This window comes from Canis aureus, chromosome 14 (genome assembly GCF_053574225.1).
Source record: "Canis aureus isolate CA01 chromosome 14, VMU_Caureus_v.1.0, whole genome shotgun sequence".
Lineage (NCBI taxonomy): Eukaryota > Metazoa > Chordata > Mammalia > Carnivora > Canidae > Canis > Canis aureus.
The window spans coordinates 41,211,452-41,237,645 of record NC_135624.1 but is presented as its reverse complement, the minus strand read 5'-3'; the positions used below and the strand labels follow the sequence as shown (position 1 = coordinate 41,237,645).

Genomic DNA, 26,194 nt, shown 5'->3' with positions numbered 1-26,194 from the left:
AGGTGTCCCTATTTGTGGCTTTCTTATGAAGTAAGCTAATGATACACTCAAAGAAGTACCCTTAAAAAAAAAAAAAAAAGTACCCTTTTTCCAAACACAAAGAAAGTCAATTTTCAAACCTCTTTTTCCAATGTTTTTTTTTTAAAGATTTTATTCATTTATTCATGAGACACACAGAGAGAGGCAGAGACACAGGCAGAGGGAGAAGCAGGCTCCCTGTGGGGAACCCAATGTGGGACTTGATCCCAGGACCCTGAGATCATGACCTGAGCTGAAGGCAGACACTTAACCGACTGAGCCACCCAGGTCCCTGACAGGATTAAAAGGTTGAGTAAAATTCTATGGATGGACTGCAGTTTGCTTATCCATTCATCCATCAATGGACACTTGGGTTGCCTCGACCTTTGGGTTTATGAATAATACTGCTATGAATACGGGCATACAGACACCTGTCCAAGATCCTGCTTCCTGGGTGGCCCAGTGGTTGAGCATAAATGAGCATAAACGTCTTCCTTCATGATAGTCACTTCCAGGTCTGCATGTTTTACCATACCTGCCTAAAACAGACCCTAGGTGAGGCCGAGTGCCCAACGATGCCGGCCAGTGGAGTCTCTGTTGAAGGCACTATCGCTCTGGGCCACGCACTAGGATACAGAAAGTGTCCTTGGAAAAGCATCTTCTTGTAAGTGATGAAAGTGGCCTTTTTCCCCAGGAACATTTATGGTGTGGAATCCCAATCCCAGACGGGAAATGGTTGGAAAGCAAACTGGGATGCTCAGGGAAGGGACCCTGAGCACTCAGTGTTCAGGCCTGTGGCTGTGAACAGTTGGTTGGTTTGTTCTTTGGGCCCAAGGTTTGGGGAGTTTGGAGGGCCAGGGGTATGGAGGTTCCTTGAACGCCCGCAGTGTATGGAAGCAATCCCAGTCACCCCATCCCCCGGCAGCGCCCAGGTGTGGGCTGGGTTGACACTCTGGGCCAGGCTGCCACGGGGGCTGCGACGGCTCTGTCCAAGGCTCTGCAGACGCGAGCGTTGGCTTTGGTCCTCCTGTTGCCCCGGGATCATCCGGGGCATGACCCACCGGCCCGCCGCCAGCAGGCATCCTGCAGGGTGAAGACTCTCCATCTGGGAGGCTCCTGTAGGTCAGCGCACCGCACCGGGAAGAAGCCCGGAAGCGCTTCCTGGGGGATTAGGACCAGGAGGGCGGCTGGGAAGCAGGCATTTCTCTGTCCTCCCTGTTCCCGATCACTCGTTCCTGCGGAGGGTGCTGCCGGAGCTGAGCGCGGGGGCGCGGCGGGAGCTCTGAGACCCCGAGGCCGGGGAGGGGAGAGGGTCTCCCAGGGGCCCGGGGGCGGGGTGGGGTGGGGTGGGGTGGTAGTCCGCAGGACGGCCGTGGGGTGGAGGGCCGGGCCGGGCCCACCCCGCCACTTCCTTCCCCCGGGCAGCGCCAGATTTCCCCGCGGTTCTCGGCGACCCCAGGACTTGGGTCACCGGCGACTCGGAGGTTTAGGTCCGTCTCCCCGGAGAAGTCCTGCGCATTCTCCGCCCCGCCCTTCCAGCCTCCGGGGCGCCTCACCCTCCGCAACCCGGCGGTGCCCCCTGCCTGGACCGGGTGCCCCCCTCCCGGAGGACACCCGTCGTCTCCGCTCGGCTTCTCTGTCCCTTCCCCGAGCCCCCTCCGCCCCGGGGCTGCGAGCCCTGCACCTCTCGGGGCTGGGGACGCCGGGCCCGCCGCTCCCCGGCTGCTGACCCCGCCCCGGGCCCGCCCCGGCCCCGCCCCGCCCGCCTCTCCCCGGCGCTCTGGCCCCGCCCCTTCCCCGCGCCCGGGCCGGGGATCACCGAGGGCGCTGAACCTCCGAGCGGCCCAGAGCGGCCGGAAGTCGGTGGGACGGGGCGGGAGCGAGCGTCGGAGGCCCACTTCCGGTTTTGTCGCGCGTCTGGAGCCTCGGGCGGTCCACGGGGAGGGTGAGTGGGCGCGCCGGGCGTGGACTCGGGTGTAGGCGGCGGGCCTGCTCCTCGGCCCTGCGCGGAGGCGCCGCCGGCCGAGCCCCGCGTCCTCCGGCCCCCGGCGCTGCGGGCCCCGCGCTGCCCTGCCTCCCGCGGGGGTCGGGGGCGCGAGCGGCGTGCGGAGGCCCGGGGCGCCTGGCGTGGGCGCTGCTCGGGCGGCGGCCGCGTGGCCGGCGGGCGGGGGCGGTGGGTCGGGCTCCCCGCACGGACTCCCTGCCGGTCTGCGCCTGCGCCTGCCCGCGAGCCCGCCGCTTCCCGGGGCCGCCTCTCCCGGTCCGCCGCCTGTGGAAGACTTCACTTCGTGACGGTGCAGGAGGGGCTGCGCCCGGGCGGGGTGGGCGACCGGCCTTCGTGACCCCCGGCCGCCCCTGCCTGGGCTGCTGCCCACGAGCCCCTTTCTGAGCCAGAGGCGCCCGCGGGGAGTCCGCCCCGCATCCCGGCGTCCAGGGGGCGAGCCTGGGGCGGCGGCGGGCCCTGCAGGCTCCACTGCCTTCTGTGACCTTGTTCGGGCCCGTCCTCCAGCCACGCTCCCCGACTCCGGCTGCCCGGCCGCGCCTCCTCCCCGGGCTAGTGAGCTTCTCTGGGGCGGGACCGTCGAACGATCAGAGTCCCTTCTCTGGGGCGTGATCTCGGAGGTGATGCGTTTGCATAGTTTTGACTCTTCATACTGCCTCGGGAAAGCAGGGTTCCCGCGCACTGTGCGCTGCTGCGACCCCGTTGCTTAGTCTGGCACCTGGCGTGGGTGGCAATCCGCACCTCACACACTGAAAGATGAATGAAGCTTCTGGGGGGCAGATGCTCCAGTGCTGTGGCCGCTTTGGCCTCACCTTATATCCCTGCCAAAGAACGTCTGAGGTTAGAGGTAAAGGATCGGAGAATTCAGCCTGGAATTTAGGGATCGGGCCCCTCCAGCACCCTGACCTCTGACCCTTCCCTAACCGCCAACAGGTCCCTCCGCCAGGACACATGGATGCCAACCCACCGAGCCTCATGGTAGGAGTCTGTCTGCCTCCATTCCTGCTAGAGTCCTACTTTTTTCCTCTAGGAACCTACCCTGCCTGCTGGGCCTGGTCCTAGACCCTCCTCAGCCCCTGGTGGCCCTTGGCAGGCTCAGGCGTGCTCATCCTTACAGGAGCGAACAAACCCCTGCCCAGACTGGGGCCCATCTGAGGCCCTCATGGGGGGAGGTCTGTAGATCACCCTGGTCTGGCTTCCTCCTCCCCTCGATTTTTAGAGCCGAAAGGGCCTGGTGACTGGCTCAACCCTGTGGTGCATGTCCCTGAGACACACACATGAGGTGGAGCCAGAATGGGGCTGGCACCCAGGGTTCCCTGGGGTGCTGGTGTATGTCTTTTCAGGAGGCTGTGACGTTTGGTGACGTGGCCGTACACTTCTCAAGGGAGGAGTGGCAGTGCCTGGACCCTGGCCAGAGGGCACTGTACAAGGAGGTGATGCTGGAGAACCACAGCAGCGTGGCTGGACTAGGTGAGGCTGTGTCTTGGGACCCCTCCTCCTGCATCATGGGTCAGCACCCACCTAGTCAGGCCCGTTGTCTGGGGGGTGGGGGGGCCGTGGGTCTCTGAGGGTCAGGAACTGACCCTGGGATGTGTCATGGTGAGTTCTGTGCATTGTAAACACCATTTTGCATGCTTTTATGTTTGTTAACTTTGTGAGGTCAGATTTTAATGAAATTTAATCCGTTAGTATTCGCCTTATGGATTGTACGTTTGAAACCTTATTTAAAGATTCTTTCATACTCTAAGGTCATGGAGACAGTCTACACGTTCTCCTGTGGGCTTTCTAGTTTATGTTTCTTGTTTAGATCTGGGCTCCACGTTTGTGTCTGGAGTTAAGTAGGAGCCCATCCTTTTCCATTGATTTGTGGGGCTGCCTTTCTCCTGTGTGACAGTGTGCTTCCCAGCTGGCCTTGTAGTGTGTCTTAATGCCTGGTAGGACAACTTCCCTTTTTTGTTCTTTTTAAAACTTTACTTACTTATTCAGGGGTAATAGGGTAATTCTTTCATGTAAATTTAGAGTAAGTTTGAGTTTTTTAATACTTGGAACTGAGCTTTTCATTGGGGGTGCTTTGAATTTGTAGAATTCCTAAAAGGAAAACTAATCTCTTTCTCATACTAATTGTTCTCATCCAAGATCATAGAACGTGTCTCCATTTGTTCCATTTACCTCCTGTGTACTTTGTTAGAATTCTGGGATTTTCTCCAGGATGGTCTGGTACCTTCTAGATGCTTTATTTTTTATTGCTTTGTGAATGTATCTTTCTTGTTGCTCTATTTTTAACTGATTATTGTTGCTGTACAGAAATGCAGTTGGTTTTGGAGGGTTGATCTTGTATTTGGCAATTTTGTTGAACTTCCAACTAGTCTGGTGCCTTATTCTAGGAGAGGGTTTCCCCCTCTATTTCCCAGTGTCCCAACAGGTAGCTGTGGCCAGAACTACACTGCTGTTTTAGGCAGGACTGCTGTGGGCAGGCCTGTTTTGTTCCTTTTTTTTTTTTTTTGTTCCTTATTTTATTTTATTTTATTTTATTTATTTTTTTATTTTATTTTATTTATGATAGTCACAGAGAGAGAGAGAGAGAGAGAGAGAGGCAGAGGGAGAAGCAGGCTCCATGCACCGGGAGCCCGACGTGGGATTCGATCCCAGGTCTCCAGGATCGCGCCCTGGGCCAAAGGCAGGCGCTAAACCGCTGCGCCACCCAGGGATCCCCTTGTTCCTCATTTTATTTATTTTTTTATTTTTTTAAATATTTTTTTTTCAATTTTTATTTATTTATGATAGTCACAGAGAGAGAGAGAGAGAGAGGCAGAGACACAGGCCGAGGGAGAAGCAGGCTCCTTGCACCGGGAGCCCGATGTGGGATTCGATCCCGGGTCTCCAGGATCGCGCCCTGGGCCAAAGGCAGGCGCCAAACCGCTGCGCCACCCAGGGATCCCCCCTTGTTCCTCATTTTAAAGGGAATACTTCTAGGGATGCCTGGCTGGCTCAGTCCACTGACTGAGTGTGCAACTCTTGATCTTAGGGTTGTGAGTTCGAGTCCTACATTGGATGTGGAGATTACTTTAAAAAATTTTAAGAAACATAAAAAAATAACCATTTCTTTAAAAAAAAATAAAGGGAATGCATGTAATTAAAATTAGAAGAAAGTGGCTAAGGAAGTTTTTTTTTTCTTCAAGATTGTATTTATTTATTCATTTGAGAGCAAGAGCTCGAACAAGGAAGGGGAGCTGCAGAAGGAGGAGAAGCAGACTCCCACTGGGTAGGGAGCCTGATGCAGGCTTCGATCTTAGGACCCCAGGATCATGACCTGAGGCAAAGGTAGATGCTTCACTGACTGAGCCACCCAGGCGCCCCAGAAGTTTTGTTTTCAATCATAATACATTGGGAGGCACCTGGCTGGGTCAGTCAGTGGAGTGTGAGACTCTTGATCTCAAGGTTGTGAGTTCAAGGCCCATGTTGGGTGTAGAGGTTACTTAAAAAATAAAACACTTAAAAAAACAAAAGGACATTGAATTTCGAATTATTTTTCTGCATCAATTGAGAACTCATACGATTTTTTTTTTAGTTAAGTAAATTATATTGATATTTTATTATACTTTTGGAGTAAACTCTAAATTATATTTTATGTATAAACTTTGATATCATTTTGGACTCAGCTAGGTAGTATTGTATTTCAGATTTTTTGCTCCTGTTCATAAGGGGATTGGACTTTAATATGTTTCTTTTTGTGAATTGTTCTTATATATATTTGGAAGCAGCACTTGGTATGTCAGTTTCATAAGATGAACTATGCAGCTTTTGCTGTCTTTTTAATTTCTGGAAGAATTTATGTATGTGGATTTATACTTTTTGGTAGAATTCACCTGTAAAACCATCTGGGCCTTGGGCTCTTGGGAAAGGAAGATCTTGCAGTAGCATTTGGTTTTTTAGTGAAAAATAGTCAAGTTTGTGAATTTCCTTTTGTGCTCATTTTGTCATTTTTAGCGTTCCTATAAGTTGATGTGTTCATTTAGATTTTTAGTTCCTTTGCAGACTCTTTAGTGTCAGAACCACTGAGGATCCTGGCCCTGCTATGGATGGGAAAGGGCTGAGAGTCCAGGCATCTCGGTGTCCAACCTCAGGACTGGGACCAATCTGGAAAGAGGGCCACTGTGCCCAGACCCTCACCCCCGATGCTCCCTTCAGAGGCTTTGCCTGTGCTCTGGCAGCCCCCTGCCTCTTTACTCCTGACAGTAAGGGTGCTGGACCCTGTGCTGGGCCCTCAGCTATACTGACACAGTGTCCTTCTCTGCCATCCCCACAGCAGGATTCCTGGTCTTCAAGCCTGAGCTGATCTCCCGGCTGGAGCAGGGGCAGGAGCCATGGGTCCTCGACCTGAAGGGAGTCGAAGGGAGAGAGGGGGCAAGGACCTTCCTTACAGGTGAGGCTCAGGCCTGAGTTTCTGGGTCCAGGGCTGAGGAGGTGTTCAGAGAACTCATGCCCAGCAGAGAACTCATGGGAAGGTGGACCTGGACCCCAGGGACTGACGAAGCTGGATGCCTGGGAACACATGGCCACAGGTGGGGCTGTTGACAGAAGCATAGCCCAGCTGTGGAGTTGCATTGGGAGAGACCAAAGTGCAGAGAAGCAGGGACATGAAATTCTTGCGTGTTACAGCAAAAACAGTTTGTTCTTAAGGCACGTGTTGAATTTCTAACGTACTGATGTTCTTGCTAAGCAAAGGTGACGATCCAAGGAAAGCACTGAGTTTGGCTCTGCGCAGGCTTCAGGGCTGCGTCGGTGTCCTGGGTGCTCTAACACAGCGTCATAAACGCGGGACTTACAAGCACAGAGGTTAATCGTCTCCACTCCAGATGTCCAGACCAAGGTGCTTGCAGGATCCTGTCCCTGTGAAACCGCTAGGGAGGGACCCTTCCTGTCTCCTGCAGCTTCTGGTGGGCCCTGGTGTTCTTTAGCTTGTGACTGCATCACTCTCCGGTCTCTGACTCCGTCATCATGTCCCACCTCCCCGCCCGCCCATGTCGTCCTGAAAGGGCACCAGTCATGTAGGATTAGGTGCCTCCTCACCAGCGCAACCTCATCTTAACTAGCACTCAACAGTCCTGTTGTACAAGGTCCTATTCTAAGGTCCTGGGGCTGAGCTTCAGCACACATCTTCGGGGGCACAGTCCGCCCATAATAGGGGCCTCTGCCACCGTGCGGCATTGGCTCCCACTGGGCTCCTGTTGAGGGGATGCCATTGCCTCAGCCTTGTCTGAGCCTCCCTAGCTGATGCGTTGCCCAGTTTGCTCAGGGCAGTGAGATTGTATGCATCTTGGCCACAGAAGAGGATCCTGCCTGCTACCTGCCATGTCCTCTTCCCACAGTCCCTGGCTGGCTGGGAAGCAAGTTGGAGAATCAGACTGTGGCAGTTAGGGCCCTGGAGTCCTCCTTAAAGCGGGTTCCCGAGTCTCTGCAGAGCATCCTCAGGCGCACCGTCGTGTGGAAGGTGGCAGAGGTACAGGCAGTGTTGGGGGCCTTGACCCTCGCCCCCAGCATCCTTGGCTCTGTCATTGAAGCCCCTGCCTTCCTGTGGAGGCCCCTCCCTGGCCCTTCCTCGGAAGGATCTAACGCTGTACACCAGCCCACATACACCCCAGCCACTGTTAAGTATTTCTAATGGGGAAGGGAGATTTCAAAGAGGCAGGAGAGCTAGCTGGAGCTGGGCGGATTTGGGTAGTTGGTGGGTTCATACGGAACAGATGGTCTTTACGGTGATGAGTCAGCAGCAAAGAAAACATGAAATGTGTAGACCTGCTCTGAGCCTGATAGCACAGGGCAGGAGCACAGCCTCACAGACGAAAATGTGTGGAACGTGTTAGAGAAACTTATGTGCCCAAGGTGTTACCTGCGCCTGGTGCAGCAGATCGCCGAGGAGTGGCCCGGAGTGGCAGGAAGGTGCGGAGCTGCACCCCGACCCACCATCACCACACCTGTCCCCAGCCTGCCGGGACACAACGTCTGTTCTCTGAGGCAAAACCACTTCCAGAGTGAAGCTGTTTTTTTAAACATGTGCTTGCATCTCTTCAGGGGTTACCTAGAGTTTGCAGATAAGAGCTCTCAAGTTCCAGGGGAGGGTGAACTCTGGGCTTCAGTTAGGAGTCCCCAGGGGTGCCTGTGGGCAGTGTCACACACACAAACGGCCCAGCGGTGGTTAAAATGGTGAGGATGTGTTTTTAATCCATAGTAGTTTTTGTGATGGGGAAGAGTCCAGTGTGGGTGAACACGGCTTCCATCTGTTCAGATGTGGCCGGGGCAGGCAGGGGTGAGCGGGCGAGGGCTGGGCCCTGTGACACCCACCTGGGCTTGCTGACCACTGCCTGTAGGAGTTGGGTCCTGCTCTCCCACGGAGGTTGGGAGACTCCCTGTCCCTCAGGTGTGGCTGGAACAAACGGTCGGTTGTGCTGGCAGCCTTGAGTTTTCCCAGGCACACACCTTACGGGAGGCAGAGCCATCCTAGGGGTGCAGCCTTGAGCTGCAAGAAGCAGCATTGGTGTGTTGTCCCTTACGGGCCAGGGTTGAGGCCTGATCGAGAAAGGCTCGGGAGCCTGGGCTGGGCTCGGCTGGAGGGTCTTTGTCAGAGGGTGTCAGCAGTCAGCAGAGGCAGGGAGAAGTGGACCTGAAGTGGGGAGCCCCTGAGGCTGGGGCAGGGGGCTTCTCAGACTCGGTCATAGGGAACCAGATGGAGGCCGACCCCAGAGTGGTCGGGTGCATTTGTGGCTGCTTTAGCCCCGTGGGGTTAGCATTTCCTCTGAGCAGGAGGTCCCAGCCCCAAGGCTGCAGCCATCTCCACCATGGTCTCCGTTGGCGTCCGTAGGGGCCTCTGCTCTCCAGTAGGAGGCGGTGGAAAGCAGAGCTTGCCCGTTTTCTCAGCTGCAGAGCAAAGGGAGTCCTGGGCAGAGGGTGAGGGGGCCAGTGCCACACGGCCAGCCCTGCCCCGTGAAGGGTGTAGGATTGTGCAGTGAAGACCAGTCAGGGGATCCCTGGGTGGCGCAGTGGTTTAGCGCCTGCCTTTGGCCCAGGGCACGATCCTGGAGACCCGGGATCGAATCCCACGTCAGGCTTCCTGCATGGAGCCTGCTTCTCCCTCTGCCTATGTCTCTGCCTCTCTCTCTCTCTGTCTCTTTCTCTCTGTGACTATCATGAATAAATAAATAAAATCTTTAAAAAAAAAAAAAAAAAAAAAGACCAGTCAGGAGAGTCCCCATGTCCTAAGGGCACAGAGAGGTTGAAAGGGCAAGTGGTGGAAGGACAGACCCAGGTCCATTCCTAGTTCTCTCCTTGGCTGTGTGTCTGAGGGGCCACAGGTTCCTTATGGGGGGCGGGGTCCACTACTGGTCTCATTGGATTGTCATGAAGACTAAGTGAGGAATGGCTGGAACCCTGTTCCTTACCCACAGAAGATGCTCAGTGTGATGGCCTTTTCGTCACCTGGGACCACCCAGAACTGCGATCGCTGGAGCTGGTGAGGGCATTGATGTTAGGAACCACCAGGAACCCTGTGACTGGCCCCCTGGAGGATTTCACTCAGAACCCCACTTCTCAGACTCATCCCTGGGGTGCCCCTCAGCAGCTGTCCAGCCTTGTCATCCTCAGAGCCTGCCTGTTCCTCTGCTCATAGTTCTAAATCCCTCTTCACAGGACACCTGGGGGGCTCAGTGGTTAGGCATCTGCCTTCGGCTCAGCGCATGACCCCGGGGTCCTGGGACCAAGTGCACATTGGGTTCCCCGCAGGGAGCCTGCTTCTCCCGCTGCCTGAGTCTCTGTCTCTTTCTGTGTTTCTCATGAGTAAATAAAACCTTTAAAAACAAATAAAAATAAATAATAAATCCCTCTTCCCCTCACTTCACCTCCTCTGGATCCAGGAGCCTCTGGCCACACTTGGCAGGCTCTCAAGATCACTGCTGCTTCATGGGTTTTCACTCGTACCAGTTCCCCACAGGATGGATGTCCGCTCACGTGCCTGCACGCAGGAGCACATGGTAGTGGGATGAACGCAGAAAGTGAAAAGTATTAGTGACACCAAATTTTGGGCGCTGTCAAAGGCATGACTTCTGGAAGTGTTTTTCCATGTGGGTCTATCCTTGCTTGATGCAGCCTGTCCTGGGAGGGTGCTCCGTTCCCAGGGATGACCCGCACCCCCCATCCCCACGCTGGTCTCTGTCCTGTCTCTCGAGCACAGGGGACAACGGACATCTTATTTTCTGTTTCAGATTCTGCAGGTGGGATTGCGAGCGAGCAGGCCGGTGAGGACGTGGATGTTCTAAAATCAGAACCCTGTGCGGCAATGGTCAGAAGCCCCCCACCGGCTTTTCCTCAGAGTTCTAGCTTTAGCGATCCCTCTGATGGTGCAGTCTGGTCAGAGAGTAAGCCAGGCTCTCTCCAGAGAAACCGCCTGAGCACAGGGACTGTGGCTCCCAGGAAGACCTTCACAAGGGAGGGTGCCCAGGGATGTGGTGAGCTGGAGAGCAGTGGTGGCCTGGGTTGTCAGCCTGGCGAAAGTCCAGGAGGTGCAGAAGGGACGTCCCGAAGGTGTGACGTGTGTGGCCGAAGCTTCCAGTCTGCTTCAGACATTGCACTGCGTCGAGAAATTGATACACGAAAGAAACCAAACACATGTCCGGAGTGTAAAACAAAAGTACCCGATTGTTTGCAGGGGAAGCCTCGAGGTAACTGCCACGGAGAGAAGCCGTATGAATGTGAGGAGTGTGGGAAGGTCTTCAGGTTGTGCTCACAGCTTAATCAGCATCAGAGGATCCACACTGGTGAGAAGCCATTCAAATGCATCGAGTGTGGAAAAGCCTTCCGTCTGAGTTCAAAACTTATTCAGCATCAAAGAATTCACACTGGAGAGAAGCCCTACCGGTGTGAGGAGTGTGGAAAGGCCTTTGGTCAGAGCTCCAGCCTCATCCACCACCAGAGGGTCCACACGGGGGAGAGGCCCTATGGCTGCCAGGAGTGTGGAAAGGCCTTCAGCCAGCAGTCTCAGCTGGTCAGACACCAGCGGACCCACACTGGAGAGAGGCCCTACCAGTGCCAGGAGTGCGGGAAGGCCTTCAGCCAGAGCTCAACCCTGGCCCAGCACCAGCGGATGCACGCTGGGGACAAACCTCAACTTCCAAGGAACCCAGATAGCCCCAGCCTTGTTGCACATCAGAGAATACACGCTACAGAGAAGCCATTTAAGTGTGACGAGTGTGGGAAGGCCTTCAGGTGGGTGTCTCGCCTGAGTCAGCACCAGCTGACCCACACCGGAGAGAAACCTTATAAATGCAACAAGTGTGCAAAAGCCTTTGGTTGTAGCTCACGGCTTATTCGCCACCAGAGAACTCACACTGGAGAAAAGCCATTTAAATGTGAGGAGTGCGGGAAAGGCTTTGTCCAGGGCTCCCACCTAATTCAGCACCAGAGAATTCATACTGGGGAGAAACCCTATGAGTGTAGTGACTGTGGAAAGGCCTTCAGCCAGAGCTCCAGTCTCATTTACCATCAGAGAATCCATAAGGGAGAGAAGCCGTATGAGTGCCTGGAATGCGGAAAAGCTTTCAGTATGAGCACACAGCTCACGATCCATCAAAGGGTCCACACTGGGGAGAGACCCTACAAGTGTACCGAGTGCGGGAAAGCATTCAGTCAAAACTCAACCCTTTTCCAGCACCAGATCATCCACGCAGGAGTGAAGCCCTATGGGTGCAGTGAGTGTGGGAAGGCCTTCAGTCGGAGCTCCTATCTCATCGAGCACCAGAGGATTCACACTCGTGCTCAGTGGTATCATGAATACGGGAATACCTTGGAAGCTTCTACCCATGTGAGCCGTAAAAAAGTCAGCACTGTAAAGAAACTGCATAAATGTAACGAATGTGAGAAAATATTCAGGTGGCGCTCGCATCTAATCATACATCAGAGAATTCACACCGGAGAGAAACCTTACAAATGTAATGAATGTGGCAAAGCTTTTAATCGGAGCTCCAGGCTTACTCAGCATCAAAAAATTCACATGGGATAGAGCACTTCCCTTTATAAATGTGTATAAATGTGAATAAACCTGCAGCCTTAACTTCATGTATTTTATATCGTTTATACTAACAAGAATTTGGAATGTGGGGATAGGTTGCAAATTATTAAGAAAATGTCCAAATGCATACCAAGTGGATGTTTTTTTGGTGGAATGTGTGACTTTATCCCACTCAGCAAAGCCTGTGTCCCTCAAGTCAGGGTGCTCGTGCGTAGAGTTCCGAGTTCACAGAGGGAAGACCCAGGCCCTGTGGATGAGGAGGAGTCCTGGCCAGCTTTGCCAGACCCGTAGCTTAGCAGTTACCCAGAGGGTCTTCCCTCCGCGCCAGGTCCTCGGGCTGGCTTCAGTGGTGGGGGTGTTAGCTCGCGCTAGCGGGAGCCCAGAGAGACGTGCCTAGAACTCCTTCCTCCCATCTTCTTCACCTGACTCCTCCTCTTCCAAGTCCGCTCCCATCAGAGCAAGCTGGGGATCAGCCAGCGGGCCTGGTGCCAGCAAGAGGAGCTCGATCTGCACACGACTCCAAGAGTAGCACCCGGGCCTAGGGACCTGCTCTGTGAGTCTGGGACGTCACTGTCCCTGGAATCCAGAGTCGCGCTTATCTGAGCGTCGTTACAGGGCGATCGGAAGAGATGAACTGTGTACGAGAGCCACTCCCCTCCCACACAGACCCCGAGCCAGCATCTCCAGCCGGACCCAGGCAGACTCGGCACCGCAGGGACGGCTCCTGAGAGCCCAGCAGATGCTACCAAGAGGCCAGGGTGTGTCCTGTTACTGCTGCTTCCCATGCTTCCTCTGTTCCTCCTGCTTCGTTCCTCCTGCTGTGCAAACTGCCGGAATAGGGCGGGTCTGCAGACTGACAGGTAAGCCTGTAGCCTGTTCCCAGAGGCTGGTGGAGATGGAGGCCGTGGGCTCACCAGCAGGATGGGGCTAACCAATTCTGGTGCCGGCCTCGCCCTAGCGTCCTGGACTCACCACTGTGAGAAAGTTCGAGGGGACCAGAAGTCTTAGATTGGCTACTGCCCACTTCCACTCACTCAAGACCTGCCCATCTGTGGTGTCATTGCCAGTTACCACCGGGGCAAAATTTGGGCCAAAGACCCCTCCCTGTCCCCGTGGAGAGGCCCGTTTCTTCAACATAGACAAAGGTAATCCAGAGGGACACAGGTCAGTCACTTGAGTATTGCAACACATGACTTGGGTCACCAGCACACTGGTCTGGTTAAGCCTGTGGGTAGTTCCCCGAGACACAGGCTTGATGGGCACGTGTGGTACAGCCCAGTATCAGGTTATGGATTTGTATCAGGTGAAAAAAGGGCTGGCTGGCCCTGTGTTTGAGCTAGGAGGTTCCAGAATTATCTGGCATAGGGAACAGCAGAGTTTGGGGTGGTCTGGTCCATCAGGTTTGGTTCCTGGCACGTTGACAGGGATCTCCGCCCTGTAGCACGTCAGCCCAGTCATAGCCGGGCACCATGTGTGACGTGCTCTCAGGCGGCAGTGCTGGTTCTAGGGGGGATTGCCCCCCAGCCTGTACCTGCACCTTTAGAGGTGGTCCCTCTCCAGGAGCAGGACACCATGAGGTCATTGTGCCCATTTCAGTAGCTGTAACAGCCTCTTCAGCTGTCCCTACTCCGCCCAGAACTTGTGTCCAAAGGCGTCAATGCAAGGGGACCAGGGACTTTGTGGGCCCACGTGCCCTAGGCAGCCTGGTCGCTGAATGTGCCATCCCCAGAAAGGAATCCTCTCTGCCACCTCTGGGTAGTAGGACGCCAGGGTCGGAGGTTCTATGTATTCAACCTGGGCAGGATGCCATCCTCCCAACAGCAACTGCAGACCAGCCAGAAGGCCCAGAGGGTTCCACCTAAATCTGCACCTGGATTCTCTCTCTAGATGGACATGGCCCTCGATCGGGGCTGGCACAGCCGGCCAGGGGGCAAGATGCAGCCTGCGGCCTGTGAAAGCAGGCATGCAGGCCATAGGCCGGGTGGCAGGTCACAGTCTAAGCCAGAGTCCGCTCCTGTAAATGCACTCCTCTGAGAGCGCGGGTTTAGGGACGAACACAGATCCCAAGCCACAAGCAGTCAGCCGGGTTCCTAGCTCTGCATCTTCTCTGGCAGCCCCTCTTCCCGCTCCTGGCAGCACGGAGCTCCCAGTTTTTCAGTTGGGCGCTGCCCGGTTCCAGTCCATGTTTGCTCAAAGAAACTCTTCAAAAATTTGATGTACCTCAGTTTACCTCTTAAAAAGCTTAAAAGCTAAGAAGGGTTTTTACATTTTTAAGTGGGGAAAAAAAAAGACTATTTTGTGACATTTGAAAATTATATTGAAATCAAATTTCAGTGTGACCAAATAAAGTTTATTGGAACCGAGCTGGCCCCTTTGTGTGCAGGTTGCCTCTGGCCACTCTTGTGCTACAACCGCGCGTGCTGGTCTTGCCTTGTTAACGTAGGTAAAAACCTCATGCCCTTCGACCTCTTGAGGAATTCGGTTTCCTCTGTATTTTTAGTGTGGTTTGTTCACCTAAACGTCCGAATACCACCAAGAATTCAATAGAAATAAGCCTACAGGCCTACATTCCAGTCCGGAGCCTCGATTGCAGAAGTGTAGGATGAGGGGTCCTTCCTTAGCTGCACCCTCGTGACAGCCAAGTGGCCTGCTTGGCGAGCCTTGGTGAAATCCAGCCGCCTGGCTGCTTAAAATGCCCGGGGCTCGGGACCCCGGGAGCCAGCCAAGGGCATCTGCGTGCCACGTGTGCTGGTGGCACTTTGCGGGGGGTGGGGGGGTGCAAGATTGGTGGGACGTTGTGTTCTACCTGCAAGCTGGGTTTCCCAGTTTGGGCCTTACTGAATACAACACGTTTTTAGGAACACCGAGAACTGTTTCGGAGTAGAGGTGATCTGGCATTTCTCTCTTGGAGACTATAAACCTACAATTTTGACCTGAACTACTTTTTACTCAATTACCAGATTAAGCTTTGATTTAGGATATTGGAATGGAACCACTGAGCTCCCCCAAAGCTCCACAGAGGGGCGGGGGGTGTGGGGCCAGCTGAGTTCACAGCCCTGTGGCTTCCACTCAGAGCCTCGGAAATGTGTCTGACGGCCCGGCTCAGCCGGATGCCTCCCAAACGCAGTAGATGCATTTGTTCAGCGCTCCGGGAAGAAGAATCCGCGGGCATCGAGTTTCCACACAGGGGCCTCTGGCGCCTCCACAGGTGGAGCGCGTGACTTGATTGATCCCAGGGTCATGAGTTCGAGCCCCAGGTTGAGTGTGGAGATTATTTAAAAAAAAAAAAAAAAAAGATTTCCACAGAGATCTGAAAAAGATCCAGAAAATGGAAAAGGGTCATCTTCCAAGTGGGAGTGTCCGCTCTGCATCCAAGGCCTTGTGCGGGCCTGGAGGCAAAGGTGGCCCTCGAATCCGGCAGTGGGAGGACTGAGCACAGGTGGGGCGGCCTGGGCACGGGGCTCACCCCCAGCCTACCAACTGCTGTCCTACGGGCCCTGTGTGGACCCAGTGTCCTGAGTGTGGCCTTAAAGGACCGAAGATGAAATGATTCTGTGACATGAAATTAAAATCTCCTCGACACTAAAACCTTTTTATTGGACAGGATTGTGCTTGGTGTTTGTTGCGCCGCGGCCGCCAGGCCCACGACGGTCGCCCCCGGGCGGCGGGCAGGTCACGCCCCGGTCACGCCCCGCAGCTCCCAGGCACTGGAGATGGAGGTAAGGGCGGCCGCTGTGCCCCCCCCCTCCCAGGACCGGACACCGTCCCTGCTCTTGGCCATCTCTGTGGACAAAGCACAGCGCGTGCCCTCGGGCAGCAGCGGGGGACTGAGCAGAGCGCTGCCCCCCACGGGCCGGACAGCAGGTGCAGGTGCAGCAGGTGCAGGGACAGCAGGTGCCGGTGCTGAGCCTGCGAGTGCGCGGGTAGGCCTCTCCCCATGCCTCCTGCACCCCTGAGCCCCCGTGGGCCCCCCTCAGGGGCAGGAGCCCTCTCCCACCACAGCTGGAGGCGGCTCCCCGTGCGGCTTCGTCCTCCCCAAGCGCGTCTCACCGACGCGATGTGGCCACGGTGGCCTGGGGGCCTTGTGTCTGCTCCCGCGTGTCGTTCACAGGCACGGAGGCCCAGCAGCCCGGCGGCAGCAGAGCTCGGGGCGCCCCGCGTGGGGCCGTGGGAGCCCAGGGCAGGACGGCCTCTGCTCCTGCCCCACTGGCCTCGTCCCAGGAGGGTCTCGCACACGAGAGGAGCGGGGGGCAGAAAGGGCTCAGCAGCAGGAAGCTCCTGCGAGCCACTAGGGCTGTCATCCAGGATGCGGGGGGAGCACGGAGGCAGGGACACCGCAGGCGTCACCCAGGTTGCGGCCCCGAACACGCCCACTCCAGGCCCCAAGGGACCCCGCTGCCACCTGTGCACTCTCACTAGGGCCCAACTGTGTCCCCTGCAAAGCCGTGTTGAAGCTTTAGCCCCCGGTGTGACGGAGGGGCCGCTGCGGGTGGATGCGGCTAAGCGACGTGCGACAGGGGCTCCGACCCAACAGGGCTGCGGTCTTTTTTTTTTTTTTTTTAATATTTTACTTATGCCTGAGACAGACGCAGGCTGAGGGAGAAGCAGGCTCCCTGTGGGGCCCCCGGGCCAGTGGAGGCTGGCTGGCTGAGGCCTCCTCCCGCACCGACCTCCCCCTGCAGCCTCCAGGGCCGTCAGGAAACAGAAATCTGTCCTTTAAGCCATTTAACCTGGGATATTCCGTGATGGCACAGAGCTGCCCGGGCCCTCCGCCCTCACCTCAAGCAAGCACCCATCACTCACCCACCTGGCTCGGGACTGGGGGCCGTTCTCCCAGAGGCCGGGCCCCCCCCAGCCCCCACAGCTCGCCCACCGCGAGCAGCGCCCCGCCGACTGCTCCACGTCTCGGGTACAGTGCAGCCTCCAGGAGGGCCCCCACGGGACCCAACTTAAACGGACAGCCCAGCGCTTTATCCCGCCTCCATGCCTGGGACCCTGCTCTATTTCTTTTCTTTCTTTTTCTTCCTAAGATTTATGAGAGAGACAGAGAAACACTGGGGGCGGGGGGGGGGGGGGCGGAGGGCAAGGTAGGAGACTCCCCGCTGGGCAGGAAGCCTGGCACGGGGCTGCAACTCAGGACCCCGAGATCATGACCTGAGCCCGAAGCAGTTGCTTAACCGACTGCACCACCCCGGCGCCCCTTTTTGTTGTCGTTGTTGGCAAATATTTTAGAGAAAAAGGTGCGAGTGGGAGGAGGGGCAGAGACAGAGAATCTCAACAGACTCCTTACTGAGCTTGGAGCCCCACACGTCGTGATCCCAAGACTCAGAGATGATGAAGCGAGTGGAAACAGGAGTCAGGGCTCGATCTCCCAAGGCCGCCAGGCGCCACCCCCTTGCTCTATTTCGGCACCACTTACCCTCCTCTGACAAGCTTTGCCAGTCACTTTGTAAGGTCTCCCCTCCCCGCTAGAATGTTGGCTCCATGAGGTCAAGGACAGAAGCCAGGGAATGAAATGCCCACGCTAAACAGCGTTCCCGAAAGCAAGTGGGCAGGGAGGTCAGATGCTACATGAGGCCCGACCGAGTGACCAAACGGTGTCCGCAGACGGGCCTTAGCTCGACACCAGAGGGAATCAAAACCAGAACCACACTGGCCTCAGCAGCGCAGCAGGTGCCCTCACCCAGGAACAAGACCAACAGCCAGGGGAGGGGTGCGCAGTGTGATGCCCTCCCAGGACACTTTTTTTTTAATTTATTTATGATAGTCACAGAGAGAGAGAGGCGTAGAGACACAGGCAGAGGGAGAAGCAGGCTCCATGCACCGGGAGCCCGATGTGGGATTCGATCCCGGGTCTCCAGGATCGCGCCCTGGGGCCAAAGGCAGGCGCCAAACCGCTGCGCCACCCAGGGATCCCCCAGGACACTTTTTTTGTTGTTGCTTTATTTCCAATAAAAAGGGAAAATACAACCTCCTCAACTGAACCGAGTAGGACATGATGAGATTCTTACATCACACTGAGGACGCCTCCAGGAAGGGCCGGCTCCTCCCACGTGACTGCGGTGGGGCTGCAAGCCCGGTCAGTCCTGCAGTTTGAGCTCACACTTCTTCTCCAGGTCGGCCATCTCCTTCAGCACCAGCGCCACGCTGTACCGCAGCTCCTGGAACTTGGCGGCGGGCACCTCGAAGCGGTAGGCTGACCCATCCGACAGCTGCAGCTGCATCAGGACGCTCGGCTGCAGGGAGCGGGCCAGGGCACTGGTGGAGATGGCCACATCCACCCTCCACCGCAAGCCGGCGACACGGGGCAGCCAGGCCCCCCGCTGCCCCGCCGCAGAGTTGAGGAGCCGCCACTGGCTCCCAAACACCACGCTGGCCAAGTCTGTGACCAGGTCTTGGGGGACGCACAGCTCCTGGAGCTGGTCCTTGAAGGCATCGGGCTTCAGGCTGGCGGCGGGCAGCCGGAGGGCCTGCTGGAGCAGCGTATGTGTGCCCGCGAGGAGGGCACCCAGCCGTTCCTCTGGCAGGTCTGCAGCCGCCCCGAGGCGCTGCACGGCCTCCCGGCAGTCCTCTCCCTGCAGACTGCTCACCACCAACTTCAACAGCTTTCTGAAGGTGCCTCTGTCCAGGTCGGCCAGGAGCCGCGGCATTGCAGCTACTTGCGGGGGGAGCTGGGCCCCCAGGAAGCTCAGCCGGCCCGCGTACCCGTCGCCGGGGTGATGCAGGTAGGGCGCTGCGGCGCCCACGGCAGACATGGCTGCTTCTCCGGCCGGTCGGAAGCCCCGAGGAGAGTCCCCGCCGCAGCTGCCAGGGCGGGGAGAAGAGAAGCCGTGACCACCGCGTGCCCTGGGCCAGAAAATGAGGACTGACGCTGCGGCCTCAAGGCGCTGACAGCGGGAAGGGGGGCGCTGAGAGCGGGTGGCGGCGCCCGGGCGTCGGCAGGGGGGGGGGACGGGGTGCGGGCGGAGGCCCGGCCAACAGGAGGCTCACGGAGACCTCGAACACATCACGGGGAGCAGGGGGCAGCGACCGCAGCCCCGAGAGCGGAGGGGCGGGCGGCCAGGCCGCGGCCACCTGCCACCCTACAGCACCCAAGGCGGAGCCGCCCCAAGGGTCTGCAGGAGCCAACAGGGAAACTGAGGCCCACACACAACCGCCCCAGGACTAGAACGCAGGCCTGTTCCCACAACGCGGGCGGGAGGGGCCGAGGCACGTGACGGCACCGGGACCCGCGGGGCCGGGAGGGCGGTGTGATGTCACGGCGCGTCGCAGGGGCTGGCCCTGGGGCCTCCCCGGGGCGCCCGGAGGGATGCGGGTCTCCTGGCCGCGCCCACGCCCGATGTCCCGGGAAGGCCCGGCCGCCCGCCGCTCGGGACCGGCTGCCCCCGCTGGCGCTCTCGCCGCCACCCGCGAGCCCAAGGATCCCAGGGCCGGAGCCGTGCGCCGTGCCCGCCGGGGCGGCCCTGTGGCCTGTGCGCAGCCGGGGAGCGGCCTCCGGAGCCCCGCGCGCGGTGAACGGGGAGCAGGCCGCGGCTCCGCGCGGAGGGGCCCCAGCCCCGCCCCCAAAGCCGACGCCCCCGCACCTGCAGAGGACCGCGCGCAGCAGCTGCCGGAGGGCCACGCCGCCTCCAGGCCGGAAGCGGCCCCGGGCCCCGGAAGCGACGGAGGCCACTTCCGGAAGCGACGGCGGCCACTTTCCGGGCGGCTCTAGGGCGGCGGGAGGACCCGGGCCTCTGTGGTCTGGCGCGGCAGTCGGCCTCGGCCGGCGGCTCCGGGGCGCTCGGGGCGCTGTCTGCGGGGTCCCGGCTCCCCCGCCCGCTGCTGCGCGTCGGCCGCCCCGCCGTGGGGCTGCTTGGCCTCCCGGGGAGCTGCGGCGGCGGCGTGTGCAGTTCGCTCGGGCCGTTCGCTCACGGCGGTGAAGGGGAGGCGCGGAGCCTCAAACTGAGCCGAGGAGTCGGAGAGGAGGCTCTGGGGCGGCCGGCGGTCGTCGCGGGGACGCGTCGCTGGCTGGTCGCTGGGGAGACGCGGGCCGGAGGCCGGGCCACGCCGTGTGGAGGTGGAGATCGGAGAACACGCGGGACCCGCCGCGTCCCCCGGCCCCGGCGCCGCTGCTGCGGGGAGCTGGTCCTGGGCCGAGGCCGCCGCGCAGACCCCGCTGCCTGCGTCTCTGCCTCTCTCTCTGTCTCAGGAATAAATAAATAGAAAATTTTTAAAAATGGGCTCAATTTTTTTTTAAATAATTTAATTTATTCCTGAGACACAGAGAGGGGCCGAGACCCAGGCCGAGGGAGAGGCAGGCTCCACGCAGGGAGCCCGACGCGGGACTCGATCCCGGGCCCCGGGGTCACGGCCTGGGCTGGAGGCAGGCGCTCCTCGGCGGAGCCCCCGGGCGCCCCCAAAATGGGTTCAATTTGATGTGAAAATTCATGGGACATCTCGGTGAGCGCGGAGCCTGGAGGCCAGCAGGGGGCGCCCTCCCCCCACGCCCCCCAGCGGTGCACTCCCGGCTCCGGTGCGGTCCGGGGCGCCTCAGTTTAGCACAGCGGATCGCAGCGCCTCTGCTCCGGGGAGGGCCTCGCGGTCTGTTCTCCTGCTTATGCTTTTGGTATCACACACAAGCATTCAATGTCGAGGAGCTTTCCCCCTACGTTTTCTTCTAGGAGTTTTATGGTTTTAGGTCTTATGTTTAAGTTTTTTATTTTTTTTATTTTTTTTTTTATGATAGTCACACAGAGAGAGAAAGAGGCAGAGACACAGGCAGAGGGAGAAGCAGGCTCCATGCACCGGGAGCCCGACGTGGGATTAGATCCCGGGTCTCCAGGATCGCGCCCTGGGCCAAAGGCAGGCGCTAAACTGCTGCGCCACCCAGGGATCCCTTATGTTTAAGTTTTTAATCCATTTTGAGTTGATTGTTGCATATTACATATGATAAGGGTCCAATTTCATTCTTTTGCATGTAGACATCCAGTTTTCCCAATGTGAAATAATAAGAAACACATATATGTTTCTGCCCCAAGTTCCTGCTAATATTTAGCTGTTGACTGCAGTTCAACACCAAACTTCTAAAAACCTTGTAATTTCCAAAGTGATAGGACTTTAAGGAGTTACCCTCAAAACCCTTGGAATTTCCTGGGTCATAGGACCGTCTTTTTTTTTTTTTAAGATTTATTTATTTATTTGAGAGACAGGGAGAGACGGCACGCACAGGAGTGGGGTGAGGGGTGGTGGGAGAGAACCCTCAAGCCGGCTCCCCAGAGTTCAGAGTACCACACCGGGCTCAGAGTACCACACGGGGCTCAGTCTCGTGGCCCATGAGATCGTGACCTGAGCCGAAACCAAGACTTGGATTCTCCACTAACTGAGCCACCGGACACCCTGCGGAGTGTCTTGTTCTAATGAGGTGACTCTCAGTGTGCTCCTGAGCGGCTCTGAGTAGGAGCTTGGAATGCTCAGTTCTCCTACCTCGTCCCCCAGAGAGGGGAGAGGAACTGGAAAATAAGCTTATTATTGATCACACCCATGGGACGAATCCTCCACAAGAATCCGCATGATACGGAGTTCAGTGAGCTTCGGGGTGGGAACACTCGGAGATGTGGAGAGTGGCGCGCCGTCAGAGGGGACGGAGGGCCCCATCCTCGGCCCTCCGCTTGTGCTGCTCTCCCAACCAGCTGTTCCTCAGTCACATCCTTCATAATAAACCGGGAATCCGGCAAGCAACGTGTTTTCCTGAACTCTGAGCCACTCTCGCAAATTATCAAACTTGAGGAGGAGTCGTGGAACCTTTGACTTACAGCTGGTTTTTCAGAAGCACCGGTGACAAACTGGGAGTGACAACTGGCTCCTGGAGTAGGAGCGAGTCCTTAGGTTGTGGGGCTGCCCCTACTTCCCCGGTCTGCCCTTGCTCTTTGCATGGGCCTGGCATGGCCATCGTTACCCCCATGGCAGGGCTGCTGCCTCTGCCCCGCTCTCACATGTCATTATCACGTGTCTCATATGACTCCCAAACATGTCTGTGCACAGACCCCCCATTACTGCCCCTATTTACACTTTTCAGACTGAGGAAAAAAGGGAAACAAGAATTTCATTAGTGAACATTTTCACTAGCAGCTTCCTGAACCCCTGTGCTCTTCCGTTCCTGGCAAAGACGCAATAGATACCTTGCTTGGCAACTGTGGTGGCCGAGAGAATGTTCTGGACGCGCCTGCAACTACAGGAACCTCATTAACGAAGAGCTCCGTGGTTGAGCTCTGAAGCTTACCCTGGCGTGCTGAGGCCACACCTCTCAGGGCTGGTCCCCACCAGCTACTGCGCATGGCAGGGACACTAGGGCAGGCCCGTTCCTGGAATACACAGGGTCCCCAGGTGGCCGACTTGGTCTCAATAATTTGCTTAGATGGGACAAGGCTGGGATGATTTCACCCAAACTTTTCTCTCTGCGTCAGACCTGAATTGTGGTCTGATAGCTCTCTCCATCTTCCCTGACTCCCTATTTTCTCTCGTGCCAGATCTTTCCCTGACATTTGCATATTTAATCCAGTCTTCGTGTCTGCTTCTTGGAGGACCCAGACTAACACAAATGAACCATACTTGGGTGACAGGGAGAACACTTGGGACTGCCTAACCCACTGGCTGGTGAGGAGGACACTGTCCTGGTCAGTAGGTGGTCCCTGGCACAAAATGGTGACTCGGTTGCTAAGCAGGTCACCCGTGGTGACCTGGCCGCATGACCCAATGGGAGGAAATGCTGTGAGAGGTGCAATGATGCAAGCGCTTGGAAAATATGGGGAGAATGGTAGAATGACAGAGTCCTGGGATTTGGGCATGAGCATGGCTGTGCCATCTGCAGAAGAGAATTATATGTCATTTGAGAAAGAGGTCTTGGCATATTCCTGGACTCTGGTAGGAAAAGAATGCTGACCATGGGACATCAAGTGGCTATGTGTCCGCATACACCTCCCGTTACGAAGTGAGGTCTATAAGGCCTGCAAAGGCATGTTAGGGAGACCCAGCAGCAAACCTTTATAAAGTGGAAATAGGGATGCCTGAGTGGCCCTGCCTTCAGCCCAGGGCGTGATCCTGGGATCCGGGATCAAGTCCCGCATCGGGCTCCCTGCATGGAGCCCGCTTCTCCCTCTGCCTGGGTCTCTGCGTCTCTCTCTCCGTCCCATGTTTACGTATTGGAAGACTTAATATTGTTAAGATGTCAATACTTCCTTGGGCGCCTGGGTGGCCTTCAGCTCAGGTCATGAGTCCCAGGATCAAGTCCCACATCAGGCTCCCCACTCAGTGGGGAGTCTGCTTCTCCCTCTGTTCCTCGCCCCACCTGTGCTCTCTGTCTAATAAATAAACAAAATCTTTAAAAAAAAGTCAATATTCCTGAAGCAATTCAATGCTATCCCTATCAAAATCCCAATGACATTTTGTTTCAGAAACAGGAAGTCCCATCCTAAGGTTCATATGGAATCTCTAGGGACCCAAATAGCCCAAACAGTCTTGAAAACAAAGAACAAAGCCAGAGGATCATACTTTCTGATTTTGAAACCTACTGTAGTCATCAAAACAGTGTGGTACTAACATTACAACAGACATGAAGCAATGATGGAAATATGAGACCAGAAACAAACCTTCATAGATACGGTCAAATAATTTTTGACAAAGGTGCTGAAATCATTCAATGGAGAAAGGACAGCCTTTTCAAAAAATGGTGCTGGGAAATCCACATGCAAAAGAATGAACTTGAACTCAACACTATATACAAAAATTAACTCAAAAATGCATCAAAGACCTAAATGTAAGACCTATAATTACAAAATTTTTCGAATGAGCATGGGACAAAAGCTTCATGATGCTGAATTTGCCAGTGATTTCTGGAATACAACAACAAAGGCCACAGGCAACAAATTAAAAAATACACAAATTTCAGTTCATAAAAAATTATAATTGTGCATCAAAACCACTATCAATAGGGGTGCCTGGGGCTCAGTTGGTAGAACATGTGACTTTTCATTTTAGGATTGTGAGTTTCAGCCCCATGTTGGGCGTGGAGCCTACTTAAAATAAAAACTTTTTAAAAATTAAAATAGGGCACTTGACGGGATGAGCACTGGGTGATATGCTATATGCTGGCAAATTGAACTCCAATAAAAAAAAATTCAAACAAACCCCACTATCAACATAGTACAAAGGCAACACACAACATGGGAGATAAACTTGTCAATCATAGATCACAGTAAGGGATTAATATCCAGATTATATGGTTAACTCCTAAAACTCAACAACAAAAACCATGACAACCTGAGTCAAAAATGGCAAAAGACTTGAACTGGCATTACTTCAAAGAATTTGTACAAACGGTCGATAAGTACATGAAAAGCCGGGCGACATCAGCAATCATTAGGGGAATGCAGATCGGAGCCACGCGGAGATAGCAGCCCGCCCCCTTAAGGACGCGACTGACCCTGCGTGCTGCGGGCCCAGGTCACCATCCCGGCCTGGTCAAGTCCCTCAGCGGGCCCCCGCGGGGAGCCTGCTTCTCCTGCTGCCTGGGTCTCTGGTTCTCTCATGAGTAAATATATAGAATCTTAAAAAAAAAAGAAAAAGGAGGAGGAGGAGAAGGAAAGGAAGAAAGGACACAAGGAAAGAAAGAACTAATGTTGACAGGAACAGGAATGTGGAGGAATTGGAGCATTTGTGCACGTTGTTGGGAGTGTAAACAGAAGCAGTTATTTTAAAAAATTACAAGTATGATCCAGGAACTTTGAGACAGAGCAGGGGCTGGGCTTGGATCCCCTCAATGCTGAGCACAAAATCCAGCTTTCTCTGGCTGTCTCCATGAGAGAAGAAAGAAAGAAAAAAAGCTAAAACTGTCTCTTGAGTGTATGCAGGAGAGCAGAGGGAAGGATGATGTTTACCACAAAGACTGCAAAGAACACTTCGTAACTCTTTTTTTTTTAATTTTTTTAAATTGGAGTTCAATTTGCCAACATATAGCATAACACCCAGTGCTCATCCTGTAGTGCCCCCCTCAGTGCCCGTCACCCCACCCCCCTCCCACCTCCCCTTCCACTACCCCTTGTTTGTTTCCCAGAGTTAGAGTCTCTCATGTTGTGTCTCCCTCTCTAATTTTTCCCACTCATTTTTCTCTCCTTTCCCCTTTAATCCCTTTCACTATTTCTTATATTTCCCGAATGAATGAGACCATATAATGTTTGTCCTTCTCCGACTGACTTACTTCACTCAGCATCATACCTTCCAGGTCCCTCCACGTGGAAGCACGTGGTGCGTATTTGTCGTTGCTACTGGCTCAGGAACATTGCACCATATACACAGACCACAGCTTCTTTATCCTCATCTGCGATGGACACCGAGGCTCCTCCCACAATGTGGCTATTGTAGACATTGCTGCTGTGAATATCGGGGTGCAGGTGTCCCGGCGTTTCAATGCATCTGGATCTTTGGGGTAAATCCCAGCAGTGCAATTGCTGGGTCATAGGGCAGGTCTATTTCTAACTCTCTGAGGAACCTCCACACAGTTTTCCAGAGTGGCTGCCCCAGTTCACCTTCCCACCAACAGTGCAGGAGGGCTCCCCTTGCTCCACATCCTCTCCAACATCTGTGGTTTCCTGTCTTGTTAATTTTCCCCATTCTCACTGGTGTGAGGTGGGACCTCATTGTGGTTTTGATGTATGTTTCCCTGATGGCCAGTGATGCGGAGCATTTTCTCATGTGCTTGGTGACCATGTCTAGGTCTTCTTTGGTGAAATGTTTGTTCATGTCTTTTGCCCATTTCATGACTAGATTGTTTGTTTCTTTGCTGTTGAGTTTAATAAGTTCTTTATAGATCTTGGACACTAGCTCTTGATCTGAGAGGTCATTTGCCAATAGTTTCTCCCATCTGTAGGTTGTTTTGTGGTTTTGTTGACTGTAACTCTTACCCCCACCTTTGTTAGTGCCTTAGATCTACAGTTAAGTAGTTTATCCCTGTCCTTTCTCCCAAAATATTCTCCATCAACTTCTGGTTGGGTGGAGTTTATCTTATAGCAGCTTATTTAGAAAGGCTGTTATGAGTGATGTGCCCCAAATTTGTGCACATTCAAATTTGGTTGTATGAAGCCATT

At 55.4% G+C, this 26,194-nt stretch overlaps 2 protein-coding genes across 13 annotated transcripts; one reads left to right on the top strand and one right to left on the bottom strand.

The window, feature by feature from the left end:
* Positions 1-1,847: 1,847 nt before the first annotated feature.
* On the top strand, positions 1,848-14,440 carry ZNF7 (zinc finger protein 7). Of its 11 annotated transcripts, none has more exons than XM_077847757.1 (6): positions 1,870-1,963; positions 2,690-2,860; positions 2,954-2,998; positions 3,331-3,490; positions 6,327-6,443; positions 10,276-14,440. In XM_077847757.1, the coding sequence occupies exons 2-6, from the start codon at positions 2,777-2,779 to the stop codon at positions 12,066-12,068; spliced, it is 2,199 nt and encodes a 732-aa protein (XP_077703883.1). In that variant the 5' UTR covers positions 1,870-1,963; positions 2,690-2,776; the 3' UTR covers positions 12,069-14,440. The 11 variants fall into 11 exon arrangements, with proteins under 11 accessions (XP_077703888.1, XP_077703890.1, XP_077703883.1 ...); XM_077847755.1 differs by having other exon boundaries at positions 2,690-2,867; XM_077847765.1 differs by lacking the exon at positions 1,870-1,963 and having other exon boundaries at positions 2,230-2,867; positions 10,276-10,352; positions 10,719-14,440.
* Positions 14,441-17,795: 3,355 nt separating this feature from the next.
* On the bottom strand, positions 17,796-19,807 carry COMMD5 (COMM domain containing 5). Of its 2 annotated transcripts, none has more exons than XM_077847808.1 (2): positions 19,661-19,807; positions 17,796-18,881 (listed from the first exon to the last, which is right to left on the bottom strand). In XM_077847808.1, exon 2 carries the CDS (start codon positions 18,830-18,832, stop codon positions 18,158-18,160), a length of 675 nt encoding a protein of 224 aa, XP_077703934.1. In that variant the 5' UTR covers positions 18,833-18,881; positions 19,661-19,807; the 3' UTR covers positions 17,796-18,157. The 2 variants fall into 2 exon arrangements, with proteins under 2 accessions (XP_077703934.1, XP_077703935.1); XM_077847809.1 differs by having other exon boundaries at positions 17,796-18,923; positions 19,661-19,739.
* Positions 19,808-26,194: the final 6,387 nt, after the last annotated feature.

Bases quoted from the DNA above. Each gene is read 5' to 3' on its own strand.
- ZNF7 (XM_077847755.1), top strand. From the start codon at position 2,781: ATGAAGCTTCTGGGGGGCAGATGCTCCAGTGCTGTGGCCGCTTTGGCC. The intron at 2,868-2,953 runs GTAAAGGATCGG...AACCGCCAACAG, and splicing joins AAGAACGTCTGAGGTTAGAG to GTCCCTCCGCCAGGACACAT. The intron at 3,491-6,326 runs GTGAGGCTGTGT...CCATCCCCACAG, and splicing joins CAGCAGCGTGGCTGGACTAG to CAGGATTCCTGGTCTTCAAG.
- COMMD5 (XM_077847808.1), bottom strand. From the start codon at position 18,832: ATGTCTGCCGTGGGCGCCGCAGCGCCCTACCTGCATCACCCCGGCGAC.